Here is a 26465-nt window from a genome sequence, read left to right on the forward strand (position 1 = left end):
CTCAGCTAGCCTATTAAAGAGATAGGGACCAGCTGTAGTGTTCAGATCCATATATGAATGTGTATCTTGTATTGATGCGGAATTCGGTTTCCATCCAGCCAGGTACCTGTGTTAATGCTGCAATGCCAGTAAAAGTAGCTATAGGTTGAAATGTACATCAATCTGAACTCTCACTGAACAGTCTCTGAAATATGCAGAGGAAGAGAAAGAGGAGACTGATTATTCTGGCTGGAGAAAACCAACCTATTTTTTGCCTAGTGCTAGTTACGTAACCTAAGTTTCCTGCAAAGAAGGTTCTCTTGTAAGAGCAGAAGAATTCAAGTGTGCTTCTGCTACACTGGCTCCAGCACTAGATTACAACACACCAATCATTGCCAATACAGCTACTCCCTAAACAAGAAAACTGCTCAAGATTTACCTGATTCAAAGTCTCTTTAAACTACCAGACTCTCAGATTCCAAAAATCAAAAACATCCTGTGGCATCCAGTTTGTGCTACTGACACTGCAGCAAGCCCAAGATCAGCGATACATCACGGTTAGTTCTGTGCTGCAAGTCAAACTTCACAGCATCACCCAGCTGAGACCACAGGTCTTCCCACTACAGCTTGATTCAAAGCCCATTTAAAGCAACATAAACTTCCATTGACTTCATTTGGACTTTGGACTGGTTTCCAGAAGTACAGTAGACTCTTTTATAGCTCCTAGCATCCTAAGAATTAGAGGCAACCTGGCAGTTCTGGTTCCAGCTAGCAGAGGTTGATGTTCCACATAAACAATAGGTAAGATCACAAAATCATGCCCCATATTCATGGAGTGCCTTCATTTCAGTTAAATGCTGGTGACATCATATGGTGTCACCAGTCAGTAGTTTTCATGCTTTCACACAATGCTGCTGAGGAAACCTGATTGGGCTTCAGAGCTTGTGGAGTCTTGAGTTAGTTTCAAAAGAGGATTTTAAAATAAAAAAGAATTTTTGGGTTAACACATTATTTTGTAACCCACTGAGAAGTAATTTTATGCCAGAGATCATTCTGAAATACACTTAAGTATTCACTATGCATTCATTTATCTTTCAGATAATATCAAAATTTTCCTTGTTGTATTTAATAAGTGCTAGTTAAGTATGTAAAATCTCATCCCATCTGCTAATTCCTTCACATAGAGAAATTAGAGGGCTCAATTCTATAGTCATTACTCACATAAGGAGAGGCATTGATTTAATGGACTTGCATGAAAATGGATTACAGTATAGGACCCTCTGATACTGATTTTGTGACATCATAATCTTAGTTAGGCAAGAAAAGCCAAGTTAGAGAAACAAAATTATTAAAAAAACCCAAACCTCTTAATTTACACTAAGCAGACTGCAATAAAATATTAGCTATGTTGTCCATTTTGAATACAAGTTATCTTTAAACAAGAAGAAAATATCTGAGTGATGTTTCTCTCTTTTATCTCTTGCCATGCTTACAGTTACTTTCATGAAACTATTGTGAGCTAGAGTATATTTTGTAGGTTGATGGGTTCTCTTTGAAGGGATTAAAGTCACATTGATTATTAATTATTTTTGATGTTTTAAACTGATATAAATGTCCAGAAACTCTGATGAGCAACATCCTGAGGAAATCAATACTGAATAAAAACAGAAGAAGCAAGCAACAACAACAACAACAAAATGCCCTGCTCAGCCCCTGGGGGAAGCAATTGTGACTTATTTCTGCTTGGAAGGTATACTGCCACTTAGAGAATACCAGCAACTGGCATATATGATAATAATTTCTCAGATATCTAGAGCATCCTTATTTTGATGTGTCTATCTTTCAGACTTCAGGCAGGGTCTGCAGATATTTTGCATACAGAACAAAGCTAGGCACAGCAGTGCTAAGCAAACAATTGTAGAGCGAGATAAGGACTAAGCAAAACAAGTCGATTCAATGTGAATCACGCTAAGCCATTTATTACAGAAACAAGTCTTCTTATATATGTAACTATATTCTAATCACGCGTCCACGCTCCAAGCATGGATTCGTTAAATGAGGATCGTGGGCTGTCCGTGCTCTGGAGTCTCACTGATGATACGTCCGATGATTCATGCCACGCCAGGACCCCGGTGATTGAGGAACGCCCCTCTTTCTCACAGCAGACTCCGCTCTCAGCTTCCCGAAGTGGCCTTGAGATTCCTTTGAGCCAGACTAATTCATCAACAAAGTCTCTATTTACCAAAACGCCCTCCACACTTCCCCCTTTCTGTTCTTGAATTAGTCAGGCCCCATCAACTGCACGGCGAATCATTTTTGAAACATACTGCAACATAGAACACGTGATTAACAACATAACCACAATTACATACAATACAGTTAAACCTTACTTACTAAGATCAAACGACTACCTGCCTATTCTTAAAACCTTAATTCCACTATAACAACCTTATCAACACACTATTTTAATAGATCAGACAAGTTAATACTATATATCCTCTTAACTTCCCAAATATCTATAACTGCGCAGTTTATAGAGTAATGTATTTAATACCATCAGCATATGCTAATTATTGAATTAATATCTTAAAACTTAAACTTATATCTAACTTGCAAACTTATTAACTTATAATTTTATATTTAAACTTATACTTGAAAGATCTATAGCTTAATCTTAATATTTCTTTTAAGACCTTATCAGTTGCTAAATTAAGTTACCATGGTAGAAATATCTTATACTTTTACCTTATCTATGCAAAGATTATGTAATTGTAATATCACCCTTCTGGAACTCTGACTATCTATTCAACTTAGTATTTTCTATAGGAGATACCTAATTTATTTGCTTATAAGCTTTTAGATCACTGGGTCTAGGAGCATCTATAATACTGAATAGGGATTCATGGTTTACATTTAAGACTATTCTCACAACTAATCTCCCTCCTGCCCTTCTGCATCTGTTGAATCTTTGTTATCTTTAGTCAGCCATGGCTTGATCCATTTCGCAGGAATCCATTTTGATCCTTGGTCTGTAATGACACAAGCATAACCCTTTCCCCAAGTTATTAATTGGAAAGGACCCTCCCATTCACCAGTAACTCCATTGCGTATTTTGACCTGACATTGGTTTTCTCTAAGGTCTGTCAAGTGTCCTTTTAAGCTCATTCCATGACGAATCATAGGTGGAATGTCAAACCCTTGTGGGAGGCGTAAAAAGTTCAAGACATATAATGCTTTGCTCAGTCTGTCATGTGGAGTAGTACAGTCAGTTCCCCCTTTCTGTTTGTCAAGTTGGTGCTTGAGAGTTCGATTCATCCTTTCTACCAAGGCCTGACCAGTAGGAGAGTTTGGTATCCCTGTAATATGCTTAACACCCCACAATTGAAAAAAGGTGGCAGTAGCCTTGGCGATATAACCAGGTGCGTTGTCTGTCTTAACCTGTGCAGGAACTCCTAAAGCTGCAAAAGCAGAGCGTAAATGTCGTTGCACGTGTGAACTAGTTTCACCAGTCGGAGCAGTGGCCCATGTGGCGAAAGAATATGTATCAACAGACACATGGACATACTTTAGCCTACCAAATTCAGGGACATGTGTGACATCCATTTGCCACAATTCCAGAGCTCCTAGTCCTCTTGGATTGACTCCTGCACCCAACCCTGGCGAGATGCGCTGACAATCTGCACAACTTTTAACAATACCCCGGGCCTCACTTTCAGACAATGTAAATTGCCGCTGAGCAGACTGATGGAGGAAACTATGAGAACGTACTGCTTGCCCAAACCTATCTATTGGAGGTGAAACCCAGGCGGGAGATACAAGAAAGTCAGCTCGGCGGTTTCCTTCAGCTAAGTCGCCTTGAAATGTCAGATGACTACGGATATGTGTTATGAAGTAACAATGTTGTCTCTCTTCGACCAACAACCACAATTGCTTGAACAATGACATGAGTTGTGCATCCTGAATCTCTTTGAGCAATGACCTTTCAATGCGAGCTACCACACCTACCACATACAAAGAATCACAAACAATATTACTGGGCTATGAGCAAATCTGATAAACACTTCTATTACAGCCCTGAGTTCTAAATGCTGAGTTGACCCTTTCAGGTCTGTTAGAATCACATCATGCCATTTTCCATCTGTTTTCCATGTAATTGCTGCCTTCTGCATTTTACCTCCTGCATCAGTAAACACTGTGGGTCCTTTAACAGGAAATTCTGAGAGAAGAGGGGGACCCTCCTCCATCGATCCCATATTCAAAGCTGACATCAACTTGTGTGGAGGGGAAACTGTCTTAATTAAAGCTTGAGAATCTAATAACGCAATCTGAAAAGGTAAAGAGTTCTGCAAGGCCCATTGTAAATACTCTGAAGCGAGGGGAACAATGATATACGCAGGCTCACCCCCAGAAATTTCAACTATTCTCTGCCTACCTTTCATTATAAGCTGAGCAAAGACCTCAACTCGGGTTGTAATGGTTCTTTTGAGTTGAAAAGGTAAAAACACCCACTCTAAGATCTTTAACGGCTCCTTAACAGTAGTCCATTGCATTATGAGAGCAAAAGGATAATTAGTATTGTTTACAATTAGTAGTTCGATTACATAATCTGGGTTCCACCTATGGCTGAAAGCTTTTGCAAGTTTGGACATAATCTTTTGCAGAGCGGTTTCCGCCTCAGCAGTAAGCATCCTAGGAGACCTAATGTCACTATCCCCTTTTAGCAGTTTTACAATTGGAGCTAAATCCTCATTAGTGATCCCACAAATGGTCCGAACCCAATTCAGATCACCCACAAGTTTCTGCACATCATTTAAGGATCGAATGACAGGCCGACATACTATTTTCTGAGGTTTCACTGTGGACTGAGAAATTTCCCAACCAAGATATTTCCATGCTGGTTGAATTTGTACCTTTTCTGGAGCAATTTGTAATCCCCTATGCTGCAGTGTATCAGATACTTCATTTATCAACAGATCAGTCGAAAAAGTTTCCCCAGCTATTAATATGTCATCCATGTAGTGGTAAATCACTAACTCAGGATGAGATTTTCTAATCGATTGCAAGGCCCAAGCTACATAAATTTGACACATAGTTGGGGAATTTTTCATTCCCTGCGGCAAAACTACCCAGTGATACCTCTTCGCAGGTTCAGCCTTATTCACAGAATGTATGGAAAATGCAAAGCGTTTACAGTCATCAGGATGCAAAGCAATGGTGAAAAAACAATCTTTCAAATCAATTATTAAGATCTGCCAATTTTCTGGAATCATGACCGGGGACGGTAATCCCAGTTGTAATGCCCCCATGTCTTCCATGGTATCATTTATTTTTCGAAGATCATGTAACAACCTCCATTTATTTGATTTTTTCTGAATAGTAAACACAGGAGTATTCCAGGGACTTGTAGATGGCTCTAAATGCCCTTTTTCAAGTTGTGTCTGAACAAGATCTTCGACATGGGCGAGTTTTTCTTTACCGAGTGGCCACTGATTTACCCAGACCGGATCATCATTTTTCCATTGTAATTTCAGTACTGGTTGCCCATCATCAATGGCTGCTTCTAGAAATGCTCTTGTTTTGTCACCAGAGTTGCTCCTAGTTGTCCTAACACATCTCGTCCTAATAGAGAAACAGGGATAGACATCACATAAGGTCGTACAGAACATAATGAACCATCAGATAACTGCATTTGTAAGTGATGTTTGCTCACCTGGGTATTCTGCATACCCCCAACACCCATGACTGGTATGTGCGGAGATTTGAGAGGCCACCAAACTGGCCAGTCTTTTTTGCTGATAATAGTCACATCAGCACCTGTGTCTACTAGAATTTTAAAAGTCTGTGACTGACCAGATTTATCTAAAAGAGTCACCTTTTCCATTGGCTTAGCCTTACCAATATCCAGAGCTAAATACAACTCTGCATTGTCAGTAAAATCAGGGCTTTCTTCTGTACGCTCTTTAATTGAGACTTTTGGAACATTTGCTTTAAATGGAACCAATTGGCCTATCTTTGAGCCTTTGGGAATGTGGACTGGTGGACTAAGAGTCCATACCATAATTGAAATTATGCCAGCAAAATGTGCATCAATTACATCTGGAAGTATAAAAATGCCATTTCTAGTGGCAGATGATCTCCCTAGGAGCAAAGCACTTAAATCATGCCCTAGTGGTCCAGTCATGTTTGTTGGTATGCATTGTACCTGAGTGTCAATTAATGTTACATCTTTCATAGTTTCTACGTCCACTGTGGCACTCCCTGAGGTGGCAGCGGTGATTGTGTGCAAGCAGCCTGAGACCTTACTTGTGTCATCGTGCCGGGTCTCGGTGCGCTCGTTTCCCCGTTTCCCAATGGCTGCCCATTTTTGTGAAAATTAGACCTACAATCTTTAGCCTTGTGTCCAAATTTTCCACAGCGGTAGCATACATTACTGTCTATAGGATCTGTACCACTCTTATTTGATCTTCGATAAGTCTGATTGACATGACATTGGGATTTGTAATGCCCTGTTTTTCCACATTTGAAACAAAATCGGCCTGATCTATTCGGAGTGCGAGCTAACAGGGGCTTCATAGCAGCCGCGAATGCGGAAGCCATAAAACCAAATTTTTCTTCGTCTGAGCCCACCCTGGCACAAGCATCCATCATCTCAGCTATTGAGCTATGCTTTGGTAAAGCAAGCAAGATTTTCTTACAAGCTGGGTTGCCATTATCCACTGCGAGTGTCATAAGCAAAGGTTCTTTTACATTAGTATCAATCGGAGCCCTATCCAAAGCTTCCCTTAGACGTTCAAGAAAAGCCATGTACGATTCATTGTCCTTTTGCTCTACCTGGGAGTACAGAGGGACTGATTTACCTTCTTCCGGTAGAGTTCGGAGAATGTCTCTTGCAAGAGAGGAACTCTGCCGCAAGATGGCAGTATCTAATTGTGCCTGCGCTTGAGGGTTAGCAAATTCTCCCTCCCCCAGTAGCTTCTCTTTCGAAGCAAGGCGCAACGGATCTCCTTCCTTGCGGTCTAAGTTATAAATAGCTGTTTCCTCACAAGCATCAACCCACCTACTTCTCCAGAGAACTTCTTGCATTGGTGTTAGTAGCAACGTAGCCAGCTGACGACAATCGTAAGGAGTTAGTATCTGCCCATCAAAGAGAGTATTAATAAAGCCTTGTGTATATTTTCCATGCAACCCATACTATTGCACCGCTTTTCTAGCCTCTTTTACCTCCTCCCAATGCAACGCAGCCCACCCAGTTTTCTGATTACCCTGTTCGTGTTGCTGATAAAAGACTGGGTATGCACTCGTTATTTCACCTTCTATCATCGCATTTCTGATAATTCCTCGCCAATGTCTCTTAATATCATAATCATTCGTAGAGCCCGAACTCCCCGTTGCACCCCCCGTTGCACCCCCCGTTTGGTCACCATCAAGACAATTGCCTTTCCGAGTACTGGATTCTTTCAGTTGTAGCCGATCTATCTTTTCACACAGTTCTTTAACCCAGTTCTTTTCCGGTGACTCCTTCTCCTCCGGCGCAGGAGTTGGAGTGGTAGAAGGCGGTAATGGCGGACACGAATCAGCAACAGGAGTGATATTACTCTTATTTATGACTTTAGCATTCTCAGCCTTCAACAGTTCTTTTGACAAATTATCTGACTCCAGTTCCTTGGATTGCTTGGTCTCCTTAGGGTCGTGTGATGGTATTGGAGGCCATCTGCTGAGTGATTTTTCTCCCCCCGCCCCAGACTGCCGTATTGGCGGGGGTGCTGATGGTACGACAGGGGCTGGGGTAGGGAGGGGGTCAAAGACACGAACTGGATAAGCTTCACAGTTATTTTTAGAGTTCTTATCAGGCTGCAACGCCGTAAAAATTCCAGTAGCTGCAGCCCGTTCAGCCTTAAGTTCTTTTAAGGTGGTAAATATAAGCTTCCAAGTAGTCGCTAGTGATTTAGCTTCTTTATCTCAGTCGCTAATCTTATCCCATAATTTCTGCCCTATATCGTCCTAAAGTTCGATTTTTAAAGCTTTTTCAGCTTCTGTCGGGTAGCAGTTAGTTCTACACCAAACCAACAATCTACGGATAGTACTTTCTTCATATTTAAGTCCTCTCATAGAGAGAATATGCAGGAGGAGTTTAACCATGGCTTCTTCCTCAGAGGATATATTTTGTCCCATAACTTCACTCTTCCCTCCTCCTGCTCCCAGACGCTCACCATTTACGGTGACTTCTTCAACAAAATGCGGAACGTCCGTACGCCTCCTCCCGGTTCTCAGTCCAGCTGATCCGCCTCCGGCTGGGCCGCTCTAGGCTTTTCTCCATCTTCCGTGGTACGCCGTTCAGAGTATCATGTCGGGGTCACCAGATGTAGAGCGAGATAAGGACTAAGCAAAACAAGTCGATTCAATGTGAATCACGCTAAGCCATTTATTACGGAAACAAGTCTTCTTATATACGTAACTATATTCTAATCACGCGTCCACGCTCCAAGCATGGATTCGTTAAATGAGGATCGTGGGCTGTCCGTGCTCTGGAGTCTCACTGATGATACGTCCGATGATTCATGCCATGATTGAGGAATGCCCCTCTTTCTCACAGCAGACTCCGCTCTCAGCTTCCCGAAGTGGCCTTGAGATTCCTTTGAGCCAGACTAATTCATCAACAAAGTCTCTATTTACCAAAACCCCCTCCACAAACAATAAATAAATTAATTTCATTGCTGTTAGAAAAAGTTCATTATTTTCCTTAAATCTGCCCTCCAGTACTTTGGGAAAACATTAATTAGCATTCTTTCTGTGAAAGAATTGGTTATGCACCAATTTTCTCTACTGTTCTTCACCACATTTTAATATGGTGCTGGGCTTTTTTTTTTGCTTTGTTTTGTTTGTTTGCTTTCTACTCTAGTTTAAAATTTCTCTGCTGTTCATAATTGAATGGGAACCAAATCCTTCCTTCTCATTTCATAGGTCAATGAGGAGTGAAGATTCTCCATGTTAAAATGACTTCCATATGAACAACAAGGAAATGATCCTGATAAGCTGGGGTGCAGGTAACAGGCATCTGCCAAACAGCTGATTACACCAAGGTAACAAGACAACTGGGACAGTCTGTAGTCTGCTCTAGGGACTCCTCTGAGCCCAGAAGAACAGCCTCTTCTTGATTGATTCTAGGGGTGTGTCTAGGCCAGAAGGAGATGATTGAATGCTCCTAAAATTGAAGGAGTTTCTGATCTACTTGACAACTTAAAGACTGGGTCCTGCCTCTCTCACTCCAAAGATTTGGCCTTGGTATTGTTTAGGCAAAAGCTGACACAACTGAACTGGGGACTGCAGGTTTATAGCACATGACAAAGCTACAAAACCATATCTTAACCACCGAAAGTGTGCTGAGACCCAGTCATTTCAAAATCACAACTGCAAGACTGACAAGCAACATTACCTGTTTTTCCCAGAGTACTTAAAAAAAGAATTCAGCATTTTTATCCCCTCCAAGAGGTTAAAATCTGCCAAATAGCTATCTCATGTTAAGCCTCTGACTGACACAGAATAGCATAGAGCTGTTGTCTCCATTCAGCTCCTCTGAAGTGCTCAGTCCCTGTGTTTGAATGCCACACTCGAATTTTTCCATCCCCAACATTATGTTTCCTATGCATTCACAGAACCTATCCCACATATTGTCTTCTCATGTCCATGCTGCCACCTCAAGACCAGCATACTGAGTGTACTAATTCCTTTAAAAACATATCTCCTGCTAGCTCTCTTCCCTGTTACTATCAGCTGTGTCACCAACTTTCTCATCACCGATTCTTACTGTAAAGCATTTCTTCTCTAAATACACACATATAACAGAAAATGCAAGGATAATCACAGCAATTTGAGCACAGCACATACTACTTCTGCTCTGGTACAATGTGCTGTCTTTATGGCGAGCCAGACATGATGCATATCATATTGTTTCTGGAACTCCTGCATTTCAAAGCCACTGTAATTTCCTAGAATAAGAGTGAAGGAGTTCCAGAAATGAAATGCATTGTGTTTGGCTTACTGTAAAGACAGCAGACTTCTTCCTTAGGACTCGCTCTCTTCTCTGGCTGTATTCATTCAAGATTACAAAGTTCTATGAAAAGCAAGGTAACCTTTCTGTTTCAAGTATCTCCCATTCTCTATTTGTCTGTTACACATTGTGCATGTGGCAATTAGCATGTGTTACCACATTTTTTTCATAAAGATTTTTCTCTTTTCAACTATACATTATTGGAACCGTAATTAAAAAAAAAAAATTAGTAGCTTTTGTGTGCAGAACATATTTAATAAGTCATTTTCGTCATTTTCTTAGCAGATTACTATATACTAAACTCTCTGTAAAGATTTTCATTTTTAAAACATTTTTAATGTTTATCAAAGTTTTGGTTTTTTTTTTTCTCTGCATTACAAGTAATTACATTTTGGTGCATGAATAAAATCTTCACAGTCTTGAGTAACGAAAATGTAATTACTCATTTACTAAAATATACAAGTGCTCTGGATGATAAAAGTGATACCTACTCCTCCAGTGGAAAAGGCAAATAATTTTAACGAACAGGTAAAAAAAAAGTTAACTATAAACCTTTTAAGTTGTTCAACAAAAAGACCTGTTTCCAAAGCACTTTTTTTTTTAGCATTCATCATCTTGACCCGTATGCCAAAGTAAAAGAAAAAAGATCTCTTCTCTGGAGATGAGTTTGTCTAGTAAAATAAGTCTCAGGATGGATTTAAACAAGACTTTGTTCAATTTAACATTTATTCTGAAGCTCTGTAAGGTCATTTCATGATCTGGCTGGATTGCTCTGTGTGGTGACATCAGAAATGCAGAGATAAGTGGGCTCCTCAAGATCAGTTACCACACTGTCTGTGAGCCCTTTAACAAGTTGCCATGGGATTGCCACAGGTAAGCCTTTATGCAGCATAGTCCTGGTCTTAACCTGAATAAAGCAGTACCCCTGAATGCAGCTTCTGACTAAGGTGATATAGCCTAGAAATTGCCTTATTGACCTTGTGCAATTCGAGTCTGGGGCTCATAACTCCTGCAAGGATGAAAGATCTTATCCTGGTGGACCACTGTTATTTCACCACAATAAAATCAGGAATTTGCCAAAGAATAATAGCTGAGTCTTATTCCACTGGCAGAGAGGCTTTTGCAAGTGCCTGTTACAGTTCTGTAAACATGAGTTGGCACCAGAGTATCCTCTCCACTAGCTTTGCCCTCTAAAATCACTCTGGTCTAGAAATAATGCGTGAAAATCATGACATGAAAGAGAATGTGACTTGTAGAAGTTTTGGATTAAGGATGGTCATTCCTAATAAAGTTTTTTTAAAAAGAAAAGTGTATGTTTTTTGTTTTTTTTTTCTGGGAGGATGCTTTTCTCTCCCATACAACCTGGACAGTCTCAGGCCAGTAGCAGGCAGAAAAGTTCAGACTGTTGTGCTTCAGTAGCTCTTCTGAGTCTGTCCCATCATAAGGAAATATTACATTAGTTTTGAAAACAATAAAGAACTAAAGATAGGTTGTTGTTGGAGGTGGGTTTTCTTATTTATTTTGATACTGGTAGGACATGTTCATGAGGAAAAAACAAAACAAGCTCATTTTCTCAGCAAGAGCTTGATCAATCATCTTTCAGAGATAGAACAGATTCTAAAAGGACTCTGTACCAAAATTCACATCAGCTGTTCATTTCTTTTCCAGACAGGAGCAAACAGTGGGAATCATTTGGGCTCCTAGCTGTGAATCAGCCTCTCTCTTGCAAAGCTTTCTTACACAGAAAGGGGCAGCATCCTGACACTATGGTTTTTTGCTTCAGACTATTAACTTCAGGTGCAGATATTATTGAAAATTACACCAATAGAAGCACATATCCTTTGTTGGGTAAGGTTGTGCTGAGTAAGGTCTTATAGCACTTAGATCTCTTTGGATGCCTTGATCCATGTAAACCTGAATTTCAACTTCACTAAGACACCAGGCTCCATCAACATAAAAAGTTGTCCTCGCTGGGAGAGAAGATAGTGTTGCTGTTTGATATGCAGAGCCTGAATTTCATATGTAAGACTAATACACAAAGACTTCAATCTCATAGAAATAAGAGATGGCATTTTTTTATTTGTAGACAATTTTCCTGAGGATTGTCACCCCACTTATTTAGTCCATACATGGAACTGCTGTGACAATTAATTTTCTTATTGTTTTCCTACTGAGAGCATTGATCAGACCCTCTTGGAGGTGTAACAGAGTTACACCCTACCTTGTCCCACACAAATAATACAGCAAAGAAAAATAAAATCACCCATGTGCAATCTAGTAACAGCATGTGATATCTGACATATCAGTCACATAATCCAGTGTAGAACTTCAACTGATCAAAGCTCATGACTAAGGGAAGGTTGCTGGATTGCAATTAGAAAATACAGGGCAGATAACATCAGTCACTGGAATCGAGGAATACATCCACTTTTAACTCTATTTAGCTGAAGTACAGCTTTTCCTTTCAGGTGTGATTAGCCATGCCTTTGCCACACCAAAATGAGACAATTACAAAGCAAGCTGCTAAGGACTATGCCTTCCAGCCATTCAGTGAACACAGGCCCATTGCAAAATAGTAATATATTAAATAAAAGATTCCTACAGCAGAATAGTTGGAGGCTTTTCACCAAAGTGACAGGAGAGGAGAGGAGAGGAGAATGTTTTATTACTGTGCAGTTTTATGATGGTTCTATAAATTGCCAGATGGGCATCAAGGCCACATCAAGCAGATACAGCTTAGCAAGTGACATTTGGGCTGCTAAAGCTGAAACAGCTAGCATGCAGACATTAGTTTTGCCCATCTTCAGATTCATCAGTTCAATGTCTCTGCTTTCTCACTGAGATTAACTTCCAGGTGAAATGTCACTTTAATAACTTGAGGCCGGATAATTTTAGTATTACTTCAGCAAGCTACATAACTAAACAGCACAGAATTAGGGAAAAATTTTGGTTTGATTTTTTTTTTTTTTAATTAATGTCTACACATTTTTTTTTGCAGTGACAAATAAGGAAAACTCAGTAAATTTAAGGTTTAGGAAAGTGGTCCCATTTCAGCGATCTGAAACAAGCAGTGCTGTTGCTTCTCAAACTTCTTTCCTGTAACCAGATTTACTTTGACCATCCTCTGAAATCTCAGTTCTCCTCTTGTTGTAGTGTCTAACAATAATGTATTAGATAATGTATAAGATAATATATAATTAGATAATGTATAAGACAACTCATTACAGTAGACTTGCTATCCAACTGAAGTCGTAATCCAATCACACACTGCATGACTGATGCACCTCTATCTTGAGCTACAGCTTTGCCTTTTCTTACACTACATAATTCTGCTAATACTCATCAGCTTTCTTTGTCATCCTAGTCCTGGGTTTCTTTGAGCAACTGACCAGAGGGTATTGCTGAAGAAGTGACGGTTACTTTCCAACAAAATTAAAAACTAAGGCCTTGACTACCTTCAAATCTTTACCAAATTTCTTGAGATATATTTTACAAGTATAGTATTTTACAAATTTAAACTACCTATTTCCCATCTTGCTTTCTCACAGTAATTTTTGTCATAGTAGTGCTAGTAAAAAAAACCCAAACGAACAAAAAAAACCCACCACACATGCAAAATCTCTCCCTCAAAAATAACCTTGATTTTTGAAAAAGCCAGGACTCACACTGTGGGGTAACACAGCTACTTAAAACTGTCTGCAGTTCTATATTAGACAACAAACTGCTACAGAAATTAACTGCAGTCCTTCAGTTTTCTGTTGAGCTATAATGTCCACAGTCTTACTCTCTTAAAAATAATAATTAAAAAACAATTAAATTCCAAGGAATAAAATTTTGTCGATACATTAATGTTATCTTGCATAAATGTATGTTTCAGCAGTTATGAAAATAAGACATCTGACAGTTGACTACTATATGTGAACAGATGCTGTGAAAGCTTCCCTTTAAATAGTTCTGTCAATGCGATGTCAGTTTTAGAAGTGACACCACTGCTGTTCTAGGACATGATCCTGCAAACTCTTATTCACACAGGGAGTCCTGCTGCTTTCCATAGAACATTTACATTTATAAGACTCTGAGAAGCCAGGTCCTTAGTTGTGTAGTTCTCCTTAACTGTAACTGACAAATATACAACAAAGTTTTTAGTAGTGCTGAACACTCTACTTCAGGGCAATGACATTTTATAGTCAGTGGTATTTCCCTAGACGGTACATACATTTTCTTTTAGAAGTTACATGAGGCATATTAAATATGCTTGAGAAACCATTAAAGGAGTAAAAGCATAAAGATAAAAAATGTCATTTGAAACCAAGCTTGCAGTATTAAGCAGAACTTTAAAAAATTAATCTGCCAAGAAAATAGGCTGAGCCTGAACATAGCACGGCACTCATCAGGAAACAACGTTAAATTCTGCAACGATAAAATGGACACGATACACCACCCGCCTCTTTGTTAGCTACATTTTCATAGCGGCTCTCTTGGCGGGGGGATGCATGAAAGATAAGAAACATTTAACGGGGGAACGCGTCGCGCCGGGGTGCGTCGCGCCCGGAGCCAGCGCCGCAGCCGGGCGGCGGCAGGGGCGGGCAGTGCTGAAGGACAGCGCGGCGCCCCCCCGCCACGGCCCGGTCCAGCCCCGCGGGGCAACACACCCCCCAAAACGCCACATCGCCCGTTTCTCGGCAACCCCGCTGGGAACCAGGTAACTTTGGAGGAGGCAGAGGATGGCAAGAAGCGCCGCGCAGCTCCCCCGGGATGATGGCACTTTCGGTGGGGACAGGGGAAGGGGGCGCATCACGCTCCGGGGCGCGGGGCACGGCGGAGCGGGCTGCCCGCCCGTCGGATCGCGCACCGCCGGCTGGCACAGCCTTCCCACCTCCCCACCAAACCCACATGCAGACCCTGCGCGGCTACCCGAGGGAGCACAAAGCGGGGACAGCCGGGGCTGAGCCCCTGCCTCTGCCGGCCCGCGGGACAGGCGGAGCGGGCAGAGCCACCTGCTCTTGCCAGGGAGCCGCGGTTCCACTGACTCGCCGCGAAGGCGCACAAAGGCGAAGCGGAGGGGGCTCGGTGCCCACGGGAATGGGAGACCCACACCCCTCCCTCAGGACTTACCTTCAGCAACACAAAGAGCCAGAGGAGGCAGGAGCGGGCCCCCGGGGCCCCCCGCCGGCGGCGGCCGGGCATCTGGGGGGACGGCGGCCGCGGCCCGCAGGGGCGGCCGGGCAGGGGGGGCTGCTGCTCCTCTGCCTTCTGGCCCCCCGCCTCTGCCCCTCTCCTCCCTCCGCTCGGCTCCAAGCCGTGCCCGGCAATGGCGAATTGCGGCAGCATCAGGCGGCCAGCGGCGGCGCCGACCTCCCCGCCGAACGGCGCGTCCTGCCGCCCCTCGGCCCTTTTATTTGAGGTTTGCGGCGAGGAGGAGGAGGAGGAGGAGAAGGAGGAGGAGAAGGAAGAGGAGGCGGCGGTGGGGAGTGTCTCCTCTCCCAGGAGTTGGGGCGATCGCGCCGCTCGCTGTACGGGAAGGGGTGACAGAGCCGCTCGCCGGCTGCCGGGGTTCCGTCTCCTCGGCGGGAGCGGCCCCAGCCCCCAGCGGAAGGCGAGGGCTGGGAGCCGGCAGCCACCGCCCTCGCTCGCCCCTGCACCGCCCTACCCTGCCGGTTCCGCCCTCCGACCCCGGTTCTCTCCAACTCCCAACAGCATCTCCTCTCCAGGGGCAGGAAAAGCAAGGCGGCAAGCAAAAACGAGTGATCACCACCACTCCCGAACACGCACAACAGTCCCACCCCAATGTAATTTTTCCTGCCTGCCTCCTCAGGCCAGATCAGGGGACACAAATGCCGCGAGCACCTGGGGGGGCCCGGCTGGCGGGGCAGAGGACGGACGGGGCCAGACACCGCCCCGAGCAAACCTGGCCCCGCACGGGGCTTTGGGCTCCTGCGGGAGGCAGCTGCTCAGCGGCGGTTCTGCCGGAGCTACAGCCCCAGGAGCAGTAGCCGATACCCGGATACCAGCAGCACAGTGTTTGGAAACGCAGAATTCTTTACAGCTGGTCTCTGAAGGTAGAATAAAGCGTGTGGGCAGCGCCTCAGAGGTTTGAGATGTAGGTCTGAGCCTGCAAGGCGTGGAGAAGAACTCATCCTGTCCCACGAGATACTCAGGCCAAGTGATTAGAGGGGCACATGGAGAAACCTGAAGTCACATCTCCTCTTGTGTCTTCCCACACACACATCCCACCCTGGAACCCTGCAAGTTGATCAGGGCCATCTCCAAACTTAAAGATAGGCAAGCTATTCATCTTTTCAGAAGTCTTGCTTAAGATGATGTACACAGTAAAAAAAAAAAAAAGGGGGAGGGGGAAGGGGGGACAAAAAAAAACAAACCCAAAAGAGCTAAAGAGCTATATGTCCCCCCATTCAACCACAATAACAAAAATAGTCTTTCCAAAATGAGAATACTACATCAGAATCTGGTTTGTCTCCAACACATTCTCACTCACACACAGATAAATTAGGGTGCATCCTCAGTGCAGCTATCAGAGCTATAACCAGTATTGATCTGAAAAAAACAGGGTCGTAAGTGTAACAAGGCTATGTTTGGGGCATTAAACGTGAGAGCAACTTTGGATCTAGATGTGGTTCCATAGCTTATAGTAATGGGCCACCACTTCACTTTTCCTTAAAATAATAAAATAGTGTCTGAAAGTAGATTCAGAATTTATTTTCAAATTTTCTATGCCATTTAGGCAAGATGAACTCTGTTACATTTTTGTGGGAATGTCCTTTAAACTGATCAGTTAGAAAGTTGTTTTCTAACAGCATTACTAAATTAGACAATAATGAATCTGCATTTCAGAGCCCTGCCTGGCTTATATGTGGCATATTCCTGATTTTCATATAATTTTGTCCTTCAGTCAGAAAAAGTTTCATTTCAAAGTGGTCAAAGCCAAAGAGGGATGTGCTTATTTTGTGATGAAATGAGCCCTTGAGCAGTGATTTGCCACATTTGATTGGGATTAATCCAGAAAATGAAGGAGAAAATCAAGTCCTGTGTGTAGATACTGGCACAAAGACCTAATTTAGAGCTCTAGAAGGCAAATGCTATTCATATCTTCACTTATAAGAAGCTGGGGACAGAAAAAGACCTCCTCAATGCTGGCAGTGAAGGACACAAGCCTCTCTTGGGTACCTATCACTCTCTCGGTATTTGGAGCATTATCTGAAATTGGTATGCAAGGGGTTAATTCTAGCTAAATTTCCTTCAGTACACAGGTTAAGGATGAAGAGAGAGGTTATTTGAAAGACAGAGCAGTGAGTTTCTTTAGAAATTCAGATTATCATCAGTACTTGAGAGCTGTGGATCAGATTTTAGGCTAGGAATTTTTTTACCAAGTGAATTGTAATAGTGATTTTTTACAATAAGCCTGTACTTTATACAGTCTTTCTTCCCCAATATTCCACTCATTTACAACACTTATATGTTAAATTGAAGATGGCATAAAAAAGACTAAAGATACATAAAAATAAAAAAAATATTAAATATAAAATTGTAGTAACATTTTACCCTCAGAACAACACTATCTGAATAAAAGAGTTAAAGTGAACAACAGTTGGAAGAAGTTAGAAGTGTTTCTGGAATGAAAACTTCAGTAAAGACTAAGATATTAAAATATTCTGGTCTGGCTGTTGCAGCAAAGAAAAATGCAGCCAAGAGAATGCAAGAATTGCATAATTTTTAAAATTATGGAAGTCTAGTGATACTCAACCTTTTCAAAAAGTGCCAGTGTGTTGGAAGAGTCCAATCTACCAATAGAGCCGAATCCTTCAGTAAATTATAATAAAGTTGGGGGTTGGTTTGATTTTTTTTTTTTTTTTTGTTATTTTTTGTTTGTTTGTTTGTGGATTTTTTGGTTGGTTGCTTTTAGTTTTGTTTGTGTTGTTTGGTTGGTTTGGTTTGGTTTAATTAAAAAAAAACAAAACAAAACCAAAAACAAAGGTGTTTTCTAGCAACTATTCATGATTATGTCAGACACAGGCAGTAGAACAGTTTCTGCCAAGGAAAGCCTACACCTGAGCAGAAAAAGAAGGAATAATGCGAGCAAGCTAACAAGCAAATATTGGCATACTGGAGAGGTTGGCTCCAGGCTTTTTCAATGGATAAAACCTGGAAAGTCATACAAAGCATTTCTTAAGAATGCAAGAAGGTAGGACGTGAAGGAGGAGCAAAATAAATTTCTTCTTTTCTGAATAGGAGGTGTGAAATGTAAACACAGCCTAGAGGGGGGAAAAAGAGAACTATGAAAACAAGGGCAACCTTTTTTGTTTCTAGTATCTAAACCATAAAAACAGTGAGTCTATTTGTAAACCAGCAAAGCTTTAAATATAACGAGATAATGAGATATCTTTCATTTTCTCACGGAAAAAGGAAACACAGCAATTTGTATTTGCAAGTGGCCAGCCAATTGGCAAAAGATACTGATACAAAGGTATTCCAGAAGCTCTGGAAGTCCTTCAAGCCCCTACTCACCTATCAAAGGTACACCAACAGTCAAACAGCTTCCTAAGGGCTCTGTATCCCACTACATCAGCCCAGGAGGCAAGGACTAAGTCAAAGCCCTGACCTTTGCATTTGTGTAGCTCCTGCAATACAAAGCAGCAGACTGAACAGGGAGTCCTTCACTCCGCCAGCAAGTTCTCTTGACTCACATAAGACTGATGCTTGTGAATCCCTGCCATTTTCTCCCAGAATTTATTGAAGGTCACATGTGGCATTATGACATGAATATGTGGCCAGAGCATGTTGCATTATGAACATTTCTCATTCTTCTCTAGGAATCTGTTGTAAGCATATACTTGGAAGGCATGCTGATTTTTCTTGGGCTATGATGTATGCTGGGCTGCAGCAGTATCAGAGCAGGTTTAAGGGACTTTGGTTCTCTCTAAATCCACCTGGCAGAATTATGGTGAAGCAGAGAATTTGGATCAGAGGGACCTGACAGTGAGGTGTGTAACAGGGTATTATGATACAGATTTAATTCCCAGAGTCTCATCTGTATTGATTAGATTTACTGTGAAATCTGGAGATTAATTATTTTGTGATGTGCAGTATGCAGGAACATGATAAAGATATTTCAAGGTATTATAGGATACAGATCACTAGAAAACAAAAATTATTAAAAGAAAATCCTCTTGCATTTTAAGAGTACCACCTACAAGTAGGGCTCCACGTCAAACACACTTTGTCAAGAGCTTCTCAGGTAGCACATCAACTACCTCAAAGGTTGTGTTAGTGACAATGCTAGAACTTTGCCTTTAGTTTAATGACCTAATGAATTAAAACAATCATATTTGCTTGTAATCAGTGATTTAATGAATGCAACATCCCAACTAAACCAGTATTTATTACTGTTTATTACCCTAGATAATTAGGGGAAAATAAAAAAAATAAGATGTTTTCTGGTTTCAAACATTTGCAAGAGTGTCCCTGCTTGTAGCTTACATGGACTTGATTTCAGGTTTACAGTAAATTCGTTCCTTGTCCCTGAAAACTCTAAAGCACCACTCAGTCTGGCTTGCCTAGGGGGCAAAAGATGTGGATTTCCATTTATTCTTAGCTGCAGTATAAGCCCAGATTTATATTTTATTTACAGGCCTCAGAAGTCTGGATAAATATGGCATGAAATTAGGTTTACAGAAAAAAACCCCAACCCTGTAAGTAGAAGAAGTCCTAGTCCATGAAGTTTTTGAACCAAAGCTATTCTTCAATGACAAATGTTTTTATGAAAAAAAAGTGTGAATCCTTCTTAAATATATTCTCACCAAAAGTCCTTTCATTTAAATGACAGCAATGGATTAAAAAAATATAATAAAAACAAGTGCAAAGGGTGTCTAGAATAATGTGCATGAGTTGCCACTTATGCATTCAAGTATAAATTTATCTTAGCTTTCTTTTTGATAAGTACAGGCCCTGTGACTTTTAAAAGTATGTCTCATAGCCCCCCTAACAAACAGGTTGACAGTTGGGTTTTTTTTAAGATCTGTCTTTTCACAACAAGAATGATTGACACACTTCAGATGTACAACCAGACCAGCTTCCAGATGCTTATTAGCCTTTCAACACAAGAGAAGCAGTGAACTATACCACAAAAGGTTATTTCCCTTAAAAAAAAAAAAAAATCAGAAATCTGTCTTTGGCATTGAATATCTTCCTCATAAATAAGTCAATGAAATATTTTGTCTGATATTTCTTTCCTTTAACACTATGCAGTGTTCAATAAAGTAATGTATGGAGAGAAACTGTTGGTTTGTTTGTTTGTTTTTTCCTAGTGCAAGCAGTAAACATACCCATAAGGGCCAATGAGACTGGCTAACATTTAACTGTGTATACGGCTTTTATTTATCTGTCCTAGGGTATCTGGATGCTACAGGATGCCTGAGAAACAGAGCAAGTTCTGTCAACGGAGTTTTGTATCTAGGAAAATATTCATATATGTTTACCTTTCTTCAGAGCTATTAAATACTTGATCAGCTCTGCCTGTTATCAGGAACCATCTCTTCTACTCTTATATTCTCCCTCCAACCTCAGCAGATATAGTTGATTACAAAATAAGCACAGTTAGAAATTGCAGCAATTTTTTTATTGTAGCCTGTATGTTTCCTTCCAGATGCAGCTGGCTGCTCCATTTTTGTCTGTGATCTGAGAAGGACAAAGCATGTTCACACTGGCAATTTCTGATTGTCCTTAGCACCTTCCCTGGCCATATAAGATGAAGGAAAAAAAAAAATCAAGTGATGTTTTCTGCTGAAGAGGAGTACATCTTTCTGGGAGTAATCTTCAGTAATTCAACTGTACTTTACATTGCAGAACCATACAGGCTCTTTATCTTCTCAAAAAAAACAGAAAGAAAAACATCCAGAAGAAAGACTCGGTTCTGACTCACCCCAATGAGACGTGGACTTTAGAACTTTTCAACTCTATAATACTGACTTCCTCTGACCCTCAGAAGCTCTATTGATTCACAGAAATCTGAGTCATACTTACAGGAAACATTTATCTCCCCAGAAATTTGCAACAGGAGCTGCAGTTTTGCACAGATAACGTACTTCTTTTCTTCCCTGGCATTTATGCTATAATTTTTCCTCTGTCTTCATGGTATGGGGTTACCATATCCCAATATAAATGCACATGCCTTAAATCAGTGCCTTTTTACTCCCATTTCCCTAACAGTGGCAACAAGCAGCCTTTCTGTATTAGGGATATTTCTTTCCTATGTGACTATAATAATATTAACTTCTGCTTACTACTTCCTAACCACAAGTATTGAAGCATTTTTCATAAGAATAAGAATAGCTATCCCCCTGGCTCTGCAGATGAGGAAAGTATACAGCTCATATGCCCTATAGTGTCAGAAGACAATTAACAGAAGCACCTCAGAGTCAAAGTTTCACCTCAAAACCAAAGAAAAAGAAACTCCTTGTGAGGTCTGCAGTCAAATTTGTTATCTCTCAGCAGAAGTTACGCATGGATGGACAGCAGCGTGAAATCCAAATTAAGACAAAATAACCGTTTCATGCATTGGATTGCAGTGCCCTGTTGTTTTACCCGATCTCTGCCTGTATTCCTGCAGCAGCAGCATCTGTGCTGTCACCTGTCTGCCTGGGGTACCTGCTGGTGAGGGTAAGGAGCTCCAATCAGCCCTGGGGAGGATACTGCTGCCAGCCCTCGCCACCTTCCCGCCACCTTCTTCCTCACCCCTTTGCAGTGAGATGTTCTGCTTAAAGAAAGGACTCAGCATCTTCCTTCCGCCTCATGAAAACCCCAGCCAATCAACCAGGCAACAACACGCAACTAAAGCAATCGGCCACAACATTTGATTAATCAAGCAAATTATTGAGTACTCAGAGTAAACCATTTCAAAAGCAACCCAGTGTGGAAAATGGGCCCGCAACTATGTAAGAATGGGTCAAATTGCTTGAAATCATAAATATATTCATAAAAATCCCTTTTCATTCACAAACAATTTACTTCCTAGAGGGTGAATTTCATTCAGAGAAGAGAGAAAAGACAAGGTTCAGCAAATATATTATTACCACCATCAGGTGTTCTAATTTCAGCCTCAGAAATCACTGAGGAAAGCAGTTAGCAAGATTTAAGGTAATTTTATGTATTATATGGACATAGGAAGAAAATCTGTAGATTTATCAGGTAAGGCAACAATGTTTTATTTTTAAATTCAATTTTTATCATTTAAAGATCTCAGAGGTCAGAAAGAGCATTAAACATAGAGGACAGGATGGTGCAGGTGTTTTTTTTTTCTTTCATTTTTGCCTTTTTGTACTTCATATGTGAGTTTGTTCCAAAGTACTTGGATAAGTCATCCAACAGTAGGAAGGGAAACAAGCTTTTTCGAACACATGTTAGAACATCTCTACAGAATTTCCCCTCCCTTTTTCAGATCCACTACACACTTACTTGCAGGGTCTTAATTAAAAATAGTCTGCTTTCCTTTTTCTTGATCATCTCTCAAGAAACACATGCAGTCTATGCACTTTACATAAATTAGCACATTAATATGTCAAATACATCAATTAGGAACTTAACACACACTGAGACTAATGGTACTTGCATTATTGACTTCATCAGACATAGGATGCCTTATATTTTGGAAAGCAATTCGACAGAGACTGATATGAGTCAGCAAACTTTCTTTCCTAACATGGCTTTCACCTCTGGGAATACTCCTTCACAGTTCATAGAGAAAGAGCTAAGACTGTCCATACCCTGACATATTCAACAACCTCTTAAATCAGAAGAAAGCCAGCAGACCTGAGCAAGTCAGTCAGGTAACTGTGCTGCCTGAGTGAATTAAGAGAAGCAGAGCCCTTAGCTGCTGCCTTCAGCTGAAATCAGCACTGATGCCTCTTTCTCCAACAGAGCAGCTGAAGTCTCAGATGGGATGAGCATAAGTCCCCTAAGCACATCTGCAGCCTTCTTGTCTCTTGGGTAAGCAATACCTGCCTGTACAGGTGTTCACTTTCCACCAAACCCCACCAGGAGGATGCCGAGCAGCTTCACATACACCACCAGCCATTGCACAACACCAAGATGATAACTCCACAGGTGATAGCTCTGACTGGGCTGTTAGTTGCTTCACCATGACCAAAAACAATATCTGTTTTCAATCAACTGCTTTGACCAGCGCTGGAGGAGGGCAGAAGATGAGAGTTTACTGCAGTGACATTGAATTGGTTTAGATGGGGACAGCTGAAGGAGATGCCAAGTGCCTGTCCTCTGCCCATGAAGCACGCTCCTGCTGGTGTCCTTACCAGTCTCACTGATAAACACACTAAAGTCTATGACCACGCAGTGCTCCAGGTAGGGTAATACATATGAGGACAGGTTGCCCATATCAAATGTAGGTATAAACCTGGTAAACCTAGTGGTTTTTGTTCAGTTATGGAGCGCCTGTGTCCTAAAGGAAATCACCTAATATTCTGAGTCTACTACAAGGTAGAAAGGATTTTATAAGGAAAAACTCCCAGAGTTTCTGAAAAGAAACTAAAATCTGAGCTGACACAAATGCTGCTTAACATATTGTCTCCTGCTCTGAGCCACATGGTCCCTATAAGGTAGCACTGAAGTCTACAGAAGTAGTGTGGGGAAAGGTTGTGCTTCAGAGGCATTTCAGAGCCTAGATACTATCAGTCTCCAATGGGGCTGGCAGGAAAAAAAATCCAGCACTGCTAGCACTCTGCAGAAGAGTCCCTGCATTAGCTTAGCCAAGGTTATCAAATCTATGACAAATATGGGGTTCACTTTCTTATGCTTCTAGACAACCCACAAATCTCAAAGTGCCAAATGAACTAAATTGCTATGAAATTAGAGTAATACAAAACTATGTGCAACAATAAAACCCAGAACAATCTTAATTTCCATGGCATTTTTGTAATAATTAAAAATATTCATAGAGCTTTATAAAGCATGAAATTACCTTGGCATTTCCGTATCATAGACTAGAACATTGGCATCAGCTCAGCGTAAAACTCTGGAGCCCCGGGAGGCTGCACATTACACATCAAACAGGCATCTACATAGCTCTTCAAGTACACACCAAACACCTTGTAAAACTGGAGACAGCTATGAAATGGCTGGAGTGGTCTGATGCTTTTGGACAAGGCAGCTCTGACATTTTCTGTCAGCTTAGGAAACCCGCACAAAGCAAGAGGTAGATCAATAGTGTAGAAAACATCAAAATGACATTATGGGGACTCTGACAGAGGTAATGTGTTTACAAGCATAATAGCTTCAGCTGCAATAATTAAATGTGGAGCTTTACTCAGGCTGTTTATGGAAATAGCCCTTCTGAAGTAGACTGCTAGCTAACATGACCCAAATACATGCATGGGGCTAAAAAACACTGAAAACAAAGGCATCTTGGTACAGCAGTTCTCAGAACACGAGTGTAACCAGAAGCAGCTAATAAAAGGTGATGCTCATGAGATCTGATACACCTTACATCTTCTATTCAGCAAAGGAAGTGAAAATGTGGAATTCCACATCTGAAATGTGAGAAGTGCCATGACTGCTTTCTGACAATGGCTTACTCCATTAGAGCATCTCATTCCTGTAACAAATATCTACTCAAGTCAGTGAAAAAGTTTATAGAAGAAAATACCACTTATTCCATCTAGAAGACTTAAGAACTTAGTACATGGAATTCACAAGGTCAGGCTGAAAATAGTTCACATATGTGCCAAGGATACTTCAGCTTTGGGGTTCACACCCATTTTCAACCCATCTGGTCTCAGGCAGACCAACATGTCCTCTGTTCAAATCTCATTAGATATTTGCTCTCAGGAACTTCATTCAGACATGCTTCTAACTTTGGGAGCTTGTTTACCTTGGACAACTTGAAATTAAAAGAACTGCATTATTTCAATAGCACACAAATGGTTAGCAGAAAGCTGGGGTTCAGAATAGCAAGACACAAATTAAAGTAAGCCTTGGTGCAAATATTTGACCATGAAGGTCCCTGTGAAAGGATGCATTAAAAAAAAAAAACAAAAAAAACCAAAAAAAAACCAATGAACAAACAAACAAACCAACCACAAATAAACAAAAAAACCCCCAGCTCTTCATTTTCTGTCCCATCACCCAGTGAAATAAGTAATGTTCTAATATCAAGGTGGATTTGAATGTGTTGTTATGAAAGTAATTACATTTGACAGAGATGAGAAATGGGATCCTGTTGTATATGGCAACAGTCTTCATTACAAAAATCCAACTGTGCCAGAAAAAAACCCAAAAAACAAAAAACAACCATATTGAGGTCAATTGAAATCCTTGTGCAAAAGAGGATGAAACTTAAAACACAGACAATACTCAGATGAAAACATGGAAAACACAGATTTGCAGGATAATTTTCAGTGCATTCCAAGACTCAAACTTATCTGCAAGATTTCTGCCAGTCATCCTCATGGCACTGATCCATCCAGCATGAATCAAGACATTTTATCATTTTAAGGTGCAATATTGACTCAAGTAGCTCAGCACAAGAGGAATCAGAAAGGAGAATCTGGTTACTGTGTTGGCAACAAGTTCATTGCTGCAATGACAGGAAAAAAAAAATGGACTGTGTAACCACAAGGGCTCAACTGAGCCTGAAAATGTCTGTTTTCTTTTAGGAGTCTCACAAGCAGAGTAGATATTGGATAAACCTGTGAATAGCTGTGTTCTTTCCACCAGAATGGAATTAGTAAAGTTGGAAAATATTTTTAAGAAATGAGATCAAACAGTAACAGAAGTGAATTCAAAGCTTACTTCTGAGATCATTATCCATGCAGAATACACACAGGTGGACATTTAATTTGGTGCCTACTATTAGAAAGTCCTCATCCAAATAATATAATCAAGCAAGAGTCTGGTGGATAGTCTGAAGAGTTGGCAAAACCTTGACTGGTTGCAACACATTCGAATCCTCCGGAGTTCAGATGAGGCACAGGCAGTGCAATAGTTTGATGTGGCAGCGGGCAGAGAGCAGAAGCACAGCAGTGTGAGGTCTCGAGATCAATCACCATCAGCTGATGAAGCACTTGTGTTTGCCATTCCTCCCCATGCACAGCAGCATAGGAATCCAACACGTATGTCTTAGATACCCTTTTTTTGACAGATTGGCAGCTTTTCATTAGCATTACTTCTCTTTTGTGGTTACCAGTGCACTACCTGGAAACAGCTGTACAAATATTCCCATCTTTTCTGGATGTCATGCTTTCTACCCATTTGTACCCCTGTTCTAGCCTTATTTTTATTCTCTTTTCTTTAAGTAAGCTGACCTACTTAATCATTTTATTCTGCAGCTCCACTGAGTACCACATATTAGTGTCTGTTAATGTCAAAACATCCTGCAAGTTTTTATTTTTCTGGCATTTTCTCTGCACTTGTA

General features: G+C 41.1%; 1 protein-coding gene across 1 annotated transcript in view; it reads right to left on the reverse strand.

The window, feature by feature from the left end:
• PTPRO (protein tyrosine phosphatase receptor type O) overlaps positions 1-15358 on the reverse strand; it is a gene marked incomplete at both ends in the record, with an annotated part of 157564 nt that extends 142206 nt beyond the window's left edge. The window contains one exon of the mRNA XM_080363397.1: positions 15143-15358. Within this exon, the coding sequence (XP_080219523.1) occupies positions 15143-15358 (216 nt within the window). The remainder of the gene's footprint in view (positions 1-15142) is intronic.
• Positions 15359-26465: the final 11107 nt, after the last annotated feature.

This window comes from Nesoenas mayeri (assembly GCF_963082525.1).
Source record: "Nesoenas mayeri genome assembly, chromosome: 1".
Classification (NCBI taxonomy): Eukaryota; Metazoa; Chordata; class Aves; order Columbiformes; family Columbidae; genus Nesoenas; species Nesoenas mayeri.